The following is a 12,326-nucleotide window of genomic DNA, read 5'->3' as shown; positions in this document are numbered from 1 at the left end:
AGCTTTGGCCCGCGACACGTCGCGTAATGGAGCTCATGGCGGCCACGGTTCAGTGACAGCCCTTATAAGTGTTCAGTGACAGCCCTTATAAGTGTTCAGTGACAGCCCTTATAAGTGTTCAGTGACAGCCCTTATAAGTGTTCAGTGACAGCCCTTATAAGTGTTCAGTGACAGCCCTTATAAGTGTTCAGTGACAGCCCTTATAAGTGTTCAGTGACAGCCCTTATAAGTGTTCAGTGACAGCCCTTATAAGTGTTCAGTGACAGCCCTTATAAGTGTTCAGTGACAGCCCTTATAAGTGTGGAGTGGCTGAGCAGCCGCGCTTGGCTTTCCCACCTTTTGTCCCGTTTGATCTGCCACTTCCACATGTCTCACTAAATGGAGAGCATCTGCAGGAGGGTTCTACTGCTATACGTACGTGTGTTGTAATAGCACGTTTAATCTCCGTTCATCTGACACACTGTAGACGGCTCCGTTTATCTGACACCTTTCCAGAGAGAAACACTACTACACTACTGGAGGCATTCCATCCACTGTACAGTTGGAGGCCATCGATATTGTCCTTTTCTTTTTGCTGAGGTTTGCATGATCTGCGCAAAAGGACAGTTTGGTGTTTTAAACATTATGTTATAATTTAGCTATTGAAAAATAGCAGATCTACAAGCTCATAGCGCGCCACCGAGTGGCGCGCTATGAGCTTGTAGGTCTGCTATTTTTAAAAAATCGTGAAAATATTTATTTCAGAAAACTGGAGGATTTAGAAGGATTTTTTTAAATTTTGAGGTCAGGCCTAAATGGGTCAAATGATAAGGGACAATATCGGTGGCACCCAACTGTATGTGTGCCTGCTACTGCCTGGTGGTTGTAGCAAACATCTTAACCCATTTTGATCTGGGGACGATTCTACAAATGTCTTCTAAGTCCTAACAGTATTCTGAAAATGTTTTCATGTCAGTGGTGCTCAGCCTTTTTCACATCAAGGACCCCCAGAATGATCTGTATTTGGCCACGGACCCCCATCTGAAAATATGTAGTTCCAGGGACCTCCTCCCCAGAAGCAAAGATTTGAGTTAAAAACGGTCACTCTGAAAGAATTCAAAAAGTTGCGCCACGTTCTCACCATTTTCCAAAAATAGCTAAAGTATAACATAATGCTTAAAACACCAAAAAGGGGTTCCCGCCCAAAATGGGTTAACCGCATTAGACTTCTAAAACCCATGGTGTCCCATGGTGTTATGGGGGTTGAACATCCAGCAAAAAACAATATTATCCGTTCTACATACTCGGCTCTTTTGAGCGAATACATTTGCTGGGGGACTCCGGTCAATGAACCATAGTATATAAGCCATGCAGGGCTTAAGTGGGTTTCAGGCCAAGAGAGCTGAGACGACCTTAAGAAACGCGTTTAAGTCAAGTCAAGTCAAGTTTATTTATATTGCACATTTCACACGACAAACGAGGACTAAATGTGCTTGGATTTAACCCATTTTGGGCGGGAACCCCTGTTGGTGTTTTAAGCATTATGTTATACTTTAGCTATTGAAGAATAGCAGATCTACAAGCTCGTAGCGCGCCACCGAGTGGCGCGCTACGAGCTTGTAGGTCTGCTATTTTTGAAAAATCGTTAAAATGTGTCGCAAATCATTGAATATAATATTTCAGAGCGAACATTTTTAACTAAAATATTTGCTTCTGGGGGGTCCCTGGAACTACATATTTTGAGATGGGGGTCTGTGTCTCAATAGAGATAATTCTGGGGGTACTTGACATGAAAAAGGTTGAGCACCACTGACATAGAAACATAGGTTTCAAACTCAGTCCAAAATGGGTTAAGGAAACCCGGAGTGCATATGGCTTGCATGAAGTCAGTAATTTGCCCTTAAACTGCGTGTGTATTCCCTGAAGTTTTCATTATGCAATGTGCAGCAGCATCATACTGTATACACCAGTGGTGTTTTTGGCAGCTAATTTCTATTTTAGTTTTAGTCATAGTCTCTTAAATAGGTTTCGTTTCGTTTTGGTCACCCGGAATGTTTTACAGTTAGTCTAGTTTTACTTTTAGTCGACTAAATATCATGAGATTTTAGTCGACTAAATCCACAGGTGATTTAGTCGACTAAAATGTGTTTTGGCCTTGATGCCGTCGTAATGGCTGATTTTACACTTGCAGAAAATAGCAGATCTACAAGCTCACAACGTTGAATTGTGTAGACTTCTTGTGAATTAAGTAATGCGGATGTTTAACAATAATGTAACTCTTGAGAGTGTGAAATGAAACCAAACGGACCCTCATGGGTCCCATTTTGGGTGGGAACCCTTTTTAGTGTTTTAAAGCATTATGTTACACTTTAGCTATTGAAAAATAGCAGATCTACAAGCTCATAGCGCGGCACCGAGTGCCGCGCTATGAACTTGTAGGTCTGCTATTTTTTTTAAAATCGTGAAAATGTGCCTCAAATCTTTGAATATATATTATTACAGAATGAACATTTTAACTCAAATCTTTGCTTCTTTCGACGTCAGGCCTAAATGGGTTAAAGATCTATAAGGGTCCATTTGGTTACCAACTCTCCATCATTTAGCTGGGGACCACATGGACCCCCGACCACTGGTGGTCTCCGGACCACTGGTTGAGAACCACTGTAGTAGAGTTTTGGGCCTCTATGTGGCCCTCACGTCTAGAGTTAAACCCTCACCCCTATGTCGCACGGCGCCCACCATGGCACACGATATTTTCAGATGGATATCCGTGGAGGAATGCATAATCAGCTTGGGTGTGCTTGAGATGAGACATTTTGAGAAGCACGGATGTAGCGAGCTTTCGATCGTTCGCTGCCTGGCGCTGCCATGCGATGTTGAAACGTTGGCAACACGCGTGTTATGAGACAGAGACTGAGATCTGGGAGCGTAGAGAAGGAGACGTTTATTGCATTGCACAATTTAAGAAAATAAATAAAAGTGCAGTGGTGGAAATGTTTTAAGTGTAAAAATGTATGTAAGTAAAAGTATCAATACTGCAATGTAGATAGTAATACAAAAGTATTGGTATCAAAATGTACTTAAAGTACCAAAAGTAGAAAGTACTTATTGTAATTGTGCAGAATGTCTCATTTCAAAAATTAATGAATGAAAAAAAAAAAAAATCTTTTGGAAAATAGCAGAAGTAATAAACTTACAGAACTAACGCTTTCAAATAATCGTAGTGGAGCAAAAGTACTGAAAATTGGAAACACAGTAAAACAAATACCCTGAAAACTTTACCTAAGTACAGTACTTGAGTAAATGTATGTACTCAGTTACTTTACACCACTGGTGAGCAGTGTTAATTTTGTCGACTAAGACTAAAGACTAAGTCGACTAAGGTTTTTCAGAAGACTAAATAGGACTAAGACTAAATGGTGTGTTATTCAAAAGACTAAGACGTAGACTAAATCAAAATATATTAAAAAAAAAAGAACACCACTGGTGACGTGGTGAGGTCACACACAGCATGTTAATGAAGCCCCCGTTTCCAGTGGACTGAGGCCATGCTGATCTTTATACCACTCAGTGCACTTGACCGCGTTGCAAATGTCATCCTAATTGGCTCCGGGTCGGCCCCTCTGTCTGCCGTGTGCCCCCTACCACCACCACCACCACCACCACACAGACACACACACACACACACACACACACACACACACACACACACACACACACACAGACACACACACACACACACACACACACACACACATGCACACGCACGTGACGTATGCACACACACACAAGCATTTATCGTTGTTGTCGGGCAGAAACCTATTGTGTGTCCACATTTGAACTTTTTGTGTTTTTGAACGCCCTACTTCAATGGTAGGCCACTCAGTTTTTCCCCTGGCCAATGTCTCTCCAGGACTGCAGCGAATTATTTGTTTGACCTTTAATTAAACCTTCAATTTAGAGTCTAAATTGACTTTAAAAAAGGCCAAATTAGAGGAATATCTCAATTTAATTTAACATGCGACTGTTTTCACCCCCATGCTGCTCTCCCTGCACTGTCAGAGTTTCAGTATATTTTGATAAGTATAATAAACTGAGATAGTTTCTCTATTTGGACAGAATAGCCTTATGTGTGAGACTGTCAGTCTGATATTGTATACAATAAAAAAATATTCTACCTACCGATGATGTCACTGCTGTAAGCAGGTTTCTGAACTGTCCACAGCCCTCCTCTGAGACACTAAGCGAGTAGACAGAAATGGTACCATCATGCCATCTTAGAATGCACATTATAGTGAAGTGGACTATTTGAAAATGTACGTGGACATTTATGTACATATCTTTATGTGAAGCACATTGTATTGCCTTGTTGTTCAAATGTTCTTTACAAATAAAGGTGCCTTGCCGATGTAAAATAGGACCCATAAGGGTCCATTTACACACCCAAAAGGTTTATCTTAAACGTCGTACGCACAGCACATCTTTCTACCTTGAAGCTTGTTAATGAATATTTTTCATATAACTTTTTTGCCTGATCTCTTTGATTAGGTCAGCTTATGCATTTTTTGGTATTTGGCTCACCCCCACCCACCCCCCCTGCAGTTAGAACTCCAAGGTCTTTGCATAATTAAACTTACAGAAGTGGGGGAACACAAAAATAAATGAATAAAAGACACTATTTCTGAGTGCACTTCTCAAACGCACAGAGACGTGGCTCGGTGTGTATATAGAGAGAGAAGCTCTCTGTTGGGTTGTCTAAAAATAGGAGAGGTTTTCATGCTGGTGGCTTGAAGGGGCCTTTGGATCGAGAGAGAGAGAGGGGGGGAGGGAGAGAGAGAGAGAGAGAGAGAGCAAGGGAGAGAGAGGGAGGGAGGGAGAGAGAGAGAGAGAGAGAGAGCAAGGGAGAGAGAGGGAGGGAGGGAGAGAGAGAGAGAGCAAGGGAGAGAGAGAGAGAGAATAGAACGGTTTGGGCATCGCATACAGAGTAGATGAATGAATTCCCTCCCAGACATGAGACTTCATCATGGCTCAGTGTCCCTTGCAGCCAGGGGCCGCACACGCACGCATGCACGCACGCACGCACGCACGCACGCACGCACGCACGCACGCACGCACGCACGCACGCACGCACGCACGCACGCACGCACGCACGCACGCACGCACGCACGCACGCACGCACACACACACACACACACACACACACTCTCCCTCGGTCCGACGCTGAATAAATAATGCCCAATAACCCTCTAGACTTTGTCATCATATTATTGCTTTCTGTGTTTCTATGCAATAAAACAAAGGAAAAGTCTCACGTAAAGAAATCTTAGTAGCACTGTATTCTGAATCAGCTTACACAGATATTAGACGCATGACAACAAGGCAGCTTGGTTACAACCGAAACGGTGAGAGCCACTTGTAATGATGACTCAACACTAGTTTTATTTCTTTTCTTTTTTTTATGTTTTTTTTTGTGGCTTTCGCCTTTATTTTTTTATGGAGGGACAGACAGTAGGCTGACAGGAAATGGGGAGAGAGATGGGGGGAAGACATGCAGTAAAGGCCGTCGGGATCGGGAGTCGAACCCGCGGCACACTGCCAGACTGGATAACCAGCCAAGGTGCCTGGACCACTGAGCCATGGCCCAGGCCACTAGTTTTATTTCTAAGTCAACTTACAGGATGTACAGTAGACAGACAAGTACGTGACACCAGAGCTCGTAATGGGGCTTTGCTCCTTGGACATTTTGACGAGTGCCTGGCTGTAATGCAGCGTAATGTTGTGTCAGGATTCCCAGGAAGTAAATTCCTGTCCCAGCGGTCCCAGCTCTCTATACACAAATGTCTTTGACGACACGCTCACTGGCGCGCCAGTTATGTGCACCCCTGACTAATAGTACTTCTCTGCATCGATCCGCTTGCCGTCGACGTGACATTTGACCTCTCTGTATGTGTTGTTCCCCCCACCCCCCCCCCCCCCCCGTGACCTCGCAGGGGCGTCGTCCAGGGAGAAGGTCAAAGAGTCCCAGCGCCTGTCCGCCACCCTCATGAACGCCAACCTGCAGGGCTCCCCTCCCCCGACGTCCCAGCTGCTGCTGCGCACGGGCACCACGACGACGGCCACCAAGGCCTCGTCCTCCTCCTCCTCATCCGAGGACACTCCCGTCACCATCGCCGCCGCCACCGTCGCCAACGGCACGCACCACTTCTCCCCCTCGGCGGGGGTGGGCATCGTGGGCGGCCAGGACTTCTTCAGCCCGTCCTCCATGGTGTCGTCGGCGGCGAGCGCCGCCTTTCCCCTGGCGGGCAAGCTGGCGCTCAACTCCCTGCTCCACCGGCAGCTGGTGCAGACCTTCTACTCCAAGGTATAGGGTGGAACGATAATAGGAACTGCATCGGAAAATCCATTTTTATTTCAAGAGTCGAAGTATATCAATAATATGTAAACGGCGACATATCGTATCGTTTGACTATGTATCGTATCGTAAAGACGGGTTTAATTAATTTTCTATTCAATATCGCTACACTTGGTCTATTTATAAAGGTGTGTATTATCTGTGTTCAAATACAATGTCTATGTATTTGCCAGAGAATCACTGTTTACTAAATTTTTCCCTTAAAAATCCTGCATTATCCACATGTTTCACACAGATTTTATTTCCTTCCTAAATAGTTACCGTATCGATTTTAATCATTGGTACCGTACCGCCATGAATGAACCAATATGGTCCATGTATCCATCGTATGGTCAACCATGTACCGGGATACGTATCGTATCCCTGTTAAAATGTATGCTTTCGCTCCTCCTCCAAGGCGCTGCAGGACTCTGTGTCGTCGTCGGGGGTGACCCCGGCCTTGCTCTTCTCCCCGGCCCACTACCCCCTGGCCAACTCGCTGTCCCACCACACGTCCCATCAGTCCCTGCAGTCCCTTCAGTCCCTGCAGTCCCTGCAGTCCCTGCAGTCCCAGAGCCAGCAGCAGGCGGTAGGGCCCTCACCATTACACATTGAACATATTCTGAACAGGAACCCCTGCTGGTGTTTTAAGCATTATGTTATACTTCAGCTATTGAAAAATAGCAGCTCATAGCGCTACGAGCTTGTAGGTCTGCTATTTTTGAAAAATCATGAAAATATGGTGCAAATCTTTGAATATATATTATTTCATAGCGAACGTGTTTAACTAAAATCTTTGCTTCTGGGGGGGGGGGGGGGGGGGTCCCTGAAACAACATATTTTATATTTTCAGATGGGGGTCGGCGGCTGATTACATATCATTTTTGGGGTCTTTGACATGAAATATTGATTACCACTTATATAGAAACGAGATATAGAGACGTTTTTCAGAAAATTGTCATGATTTAGAAGATATTTTTTTTTATTTCGACGTCAGGCCTAAATGGGTTAAAGTTGACGATGTATTGTCGCACAAGTAATTGCGATGAACGTTTGAATTGTGTTTTTGCGGCATTGGAACAATTGGAACATTATGCATAGAAATGACATTTCTGTTTTGCCTTTTAGGCTCCGTAATGAAAAAAGTGCACAGGGCAGATATGACAAATAGATAACAAAAATATTCCAAGAAATTTGTGGCATTTTTATACATTTTATACTTTTATGCTTTTTTATGTATGAACATCTTTAACCCATTTAGGACTACGGCCGATACGATCGGAATTCTTATTAATTTTTTTTTATTTTTCCATATACTGCACATAGCAACAAGAACCCCCACAAGGGGTTCCCGTCCTGAATTGGTGGAAACGATTATGACGATTATGACAAAAACAATTGCGATCGTCTCAATTAATTTGCGTTTAGACGATTATCATGTAATAATAATTGTGCCAACCCTTCAGCAGGCGGCTGCGTCGTCCCCCGACGTCAACGGGCTGGCGCCCTCGCCCGGCCAGTCGGAGCCGGGCGGCGTCGGCATCGGCTCCTCGGGCATGGACACGCCTCGGGCGTCGGACGGCTCGGAGGACATGGACACGTCGGAGATCGCCCGGCAGGTGAAGGAGCAGCTGATCAAGCACAACATCGGCCAGCGCATCTTCGGCCACTACGTGCTGGGCCTGTCGCAGGGCTCGGTCAGCGAGATCCTGGCGCGGCCCAAGCCCTGGAGCAAGCTGACCATCCGCGGCAAGGAGCCCTTCCACAAGATGAGGCAGTTCCTGTCGGACGAGCAGAACATCCTGGCGCTGCGCAGCATCCAGGGGCGGCAGAGAGGTGAGCGAGCGAGCGCCGCCGCGGCCACGAGGCGTATTATTGTATTTATTATATATGGCTTACACCCAGTGGTTCTCAAAGTGGGGTCCGGGGACCCCCAGGGGTCCTTGAGGGAGTTCCCGAGGGTCCCCAGCTAAATGATAGTTTGGAACCAAATGAACCAAATGGGTTTGTAACTCTGAGAGTGTACAAATGGAACCAAATGGACCCGTTAGGGTCCGTAGACTAATGCATGTCAAGGGTCCTCGAAATTAAGCGGGTTGAGAATCACTGCTAGAGCCGTAAAAGTCTTCTCTTATGGGGGTCCCTGGCATAACTCTTCGAATGGGGGTCCGCGGGGCGCGGGCTAATTAGTGTTAATTTGAGGGTCCTTGACATGAAAAAGTTTGGGAACCACTGGCTTACACCTCATCTACACAGGCAGGGGGCCTTCATATCAAGGTCCATTTGAGCCACGGACCACCATTCGATGAGATTTAGCCTCTCGGACCCAAAGCTTGAAAGTGACAGCTTGTAGATCTGCTATTATTGCTGCTTTTGAATCCTGGAAGGTAACCGTTTTGGACATATGAGGTTTCCACCCGACAGAGACGGTACATCTTATATAAAATTAAATATATATCGTAGCTCTCCTTTTCTTTCTCCTTCTCGCTCGCTCTATTAACCCATTCAGGCCTGACGTCGAAATAAAAAAAACATTCGCTCTGAAAGAATATAAATTCAAAGATTTGTGCCGCATTTTTACGATTTTTCAAAAATAGCAGACCTTGTAGATCTGCTATTTTTCAATAGCTAAAGTATAACATAATGCTTAGTTAAAACACCAAAAGGGGTTCCCGCCCAAAATGGGTTTAAAGCTATAATATGACACACATGCGTCCTCAGGTCTAAATGGGTTAAACGCCCGTAGTGGAGTTGGCACCGACGTTCACCCACGAGTTCTAATCGAAAACTTTACCTATCTAAACAAAAAGTCGCATATAGCGGTGGGTTATTGCGATTATTCAGCTTCAGTGCATTCAAATAGGGTAGTTCCAATTGGACATAATTATGTATAATTACGGTTTCTCTGAGGAGCAGGTCCATATTTTCATTTACAGTCTCAGCACGGGCTCTGCTCAAAAATGATCGGACTGCGAGAATCCCTACGGTATATCCGTTGGGTTTCCAGACAAAAAAGACGCTCTTTCTTTCGTATGTATTGACCTCCTTTTGACGCACATTCCACTCCGTGTCATTATCACTCTGCGTCTGCCGCTCGTACGCATCGACCCAGGAATCATTTCAATGTCAAACGGACAAAAGGAAGCAAGCTTTTAGAAGCCAAGTCGAGCGGAATTAGGCCTTAGCTAAACCACACCCCAAAAGCGATTGTCCAATGCCAGTCCAAAATAGTTTAGCAACCGTTGCTAAGGATGGCAAGCTTTCGTCACCTCATACTGTCAGTGTTATTTTGCATGGCTTTGTTGTTGAATACATACACAGCTTAACGTCGGGAAAGTTACACGACTGAGCCACCCAGGTGATGGCAATAATACTAATCACCATAGTCTTACCGTGCATTACATGAAACTCCTGTCGGACGTAAGTTGATTGAGTTGGATACTGTTTCTCCCTCTAACATTTCCTCGTGTCCAGTGCATGCATAGCCTAATGCAGGCCTTGGTGGACTAGATTTAGAAGACATTTCGAAGGTCTAGCTTGCTACTGAAATGACCGATTATTTATATGGAGAAATCACGCCATTTAACCTGCATCTCAATGGGTGAGGAAAGCTTGCCATGTCTCTTCGCTTAGTAACCATTGCTAACGTGCCTATTGGACAAGGACGGGTTGGGGAGGGACTTAGCGAAAGGTTAATTGGCACCTGTGTGTGTGTGCGTGTGCGTGTGCATGTGCGTGCGTGTGCGTGTGTGTGTGCTGGCTGGCTGGCTCCCTGCCGGCTGCTATTGATTGTCAGCGCTGAGTGGGTTGTTGAGTTAGCGCACGGGAAGTGAAGCTGATCCCATCAGGAGGCCAATCTCTCATCATCGGTGTCAGCAGGCTCTTCGGCCCCCTCCAGTGGGCGGGGGGGGAGTAACGGAGTACTTGTACCCATGGAGGCTGCTGTACTGAAGTTCAGTGGTTCTCAAACTTCATTTAAGTCAAGGACCCCCAAATTGATATGTGTTTGGCTGCGGGCCCACCCATCTGAAAAGGTTTTGTGTCATGCTGGCCCCCCTGAATAGAACATTTATGTTAATGTTATGTTATTATTATTATTATTAGTAGTAGTATTATTAGTAGTATTATTAGCAAAAAATAGCAGATGTGCAAGCTTGCTGTGACCTTGCTGGGGACCCCCTGCAATGCTGTACTTAAGTAAAATGTGAGACGCACTTTTACTTTACTTGAGTGTTTTGATCATTTCTACCAAACTCCACTAGCAGTTCAGACGAATAGCAGTCTTAAGTCCACAATTTATTCTGACCCCTCCCCGAAAAGGCCTATGTGTCCTGAATCCCTATCTATACTTTATACATTATGGATAATTAGTGCGGACTTGGACTGTTATTCCTCTCAACTGCTCATTATCTCACAGGAAAATGTTGCACTTTTTGCTCCCCTGCTTTAGTTACTATAGTTACTTACAAAACATACATTTAGCCACTTAAGCGCCATTTTAGACTCTACAAGCTCACAACGCATCACCTCACAACATTTGTGAGATTGTAGACCTCTCTGTGAGATTGCAGAAAATAAAAAAGTTTCAATTGTTTTTGGAGTACTTTTACTTGGGTATTGTAAGTATATTTATTGATGCCAATACTTTTGCACTTTAACTCAGTTAAAATTCTGAATACAGGACGTTTTCTACCGAGTATTGTTATATTGTGATATTGTGGTAATCTGCCCTTCAACGAGCAAGTCCCACATTCACCGCTACATTTGTTACCGAACTATATGATGTTACTTCTGCGCTGGAAGTTTGTGTTGTGTTGCGTCTGGCTTCAGAAGTTGTGTTTAGCGGGCGTTGCAGGTTAATTGATATTTTATGCACAGCGTGTCTCCATCCCCACTGTGGAAGCAACGTACTGCACTGAGCAATCTGTGGCCCACATTTGCATAGAGCAATGATTCTCAATCTTTTACTTTTTTTCCCCTGCAGATTGCCACAATAACAAAAACTGATACATAACTCACACACAAGAGAGACGGTTTGTACATTTAACAATGTACAAACTAACAGACACACTGTACATATCATCATCCTACACATTATCTAGCTGTAGCTGTAGCCACCGATCATAAAACATGTATAGATGCCAGACCAGGACTCTGCCCTTTGGGTATCGTCACATGCACATCCCAACTTTACAAAACCCTCTGTAATATTTCAGCGTACCCTATAGTCTTCTCCAATATATCGTCTTTGTCTGGTGGAAACCTCATGTAGAAAACGGTTGCTTTTCAGGATTAAAAAAATAAATAAACTAAAATTGCAGATCCACACGTGCCGCGTTGCGAGCTTGTGGATCTGCTACTCTCGATGTTTTTGTTTGACGCTGTAGTATGATCAAGTAGGACGTTAATTAACACAAAAAACCCCACAAAAAGTTACATTTGGAGATGAGAGGTTTCTGCCGGGACAGCAGCGATCTTCTCAACTCCAGGACACTGTAAAGTCTTACTTTAACTATGGGAAGCGTGAGTGTACAAATGGAACAAAATTGACCATTTTTGGTTACAGTTGTACAAGATGAGGATTTCCGATGACCTGTTGGCACATACAGTACAGCATATGACATACATTGGCATATAATGACATACATTATACTTTCATGTATGGCAGACCTGGCGTTGCAAACTAAAATAATTCTGACAAATTGAAACACCTGTGTTGGTCCTCAACATGGCAGGTGTAGGTCTACAATACTGTTCCCCACCATGTTACGTAGACTCAGCACTCTGCACAGCCGGGGATAATCTGAAAAGTTCCCCACTCTAGGGCAGAACAAAAAAAAAAGAAAAGATTGCAGCTTGTTCTCTTCTATGTTAAAGTGGAGTTCTGAGCCAAAGAATGTACACTTGTGTCTACTGTTGCTTGTTTGGAAGCACTTCAAAGAAGCCTGGTCTGGCA

General features: G+C 44.5%; 1 protein-coding gene across 3 annotated transcripts in view; it reads left to right on the top strand.

Annotated features, from left to right (window-relative positions):
* The window catches only part of LOC306927857 (homeobox protein cut-like 1), a 151,565-nt gene that overhangs the window by 95,245 nt on the left and 43,994 nt on the right, over positions 1-12,326 (top strand). For 2 of the 3 annotated variants that reach the window (XM_079507725.1, XM_079507723.1), the window contains exons 13-15: positions 5,970-6,340; positions 6,789-6,959; positions 7,837-8,206. In XM_079507725.1, the coding sequence (XP_079363851.1) occupies positions 5,970-6,340; positions 6,789-6,959; positions 7,837-8,206 (912 nt within the window). The remainder of the gene's footprint in view (positions 1-5,969; positions 6,341-6,788; positions 6,960-7,836; positions 8,207-12,326) is intronic. The other variant, XM_079507724.1, reaches the window with a different exon arrangement.

This window comes from Electrona antarctica (assembly GCF_951216825.1).
Source record: "Electrona antarctica genome assembly, chromosome: 8".
NCBI classification, from domain to species: domain Eukaryota; kingdom Metazoa; phylum Chordata; class Actinopteri; order Myctophiformes; family Myctophidae; genus Electrona; species Electrona antarctica.
This window is presented reverse-complemented; position numbering and strand designations above follow the sequence as displayed.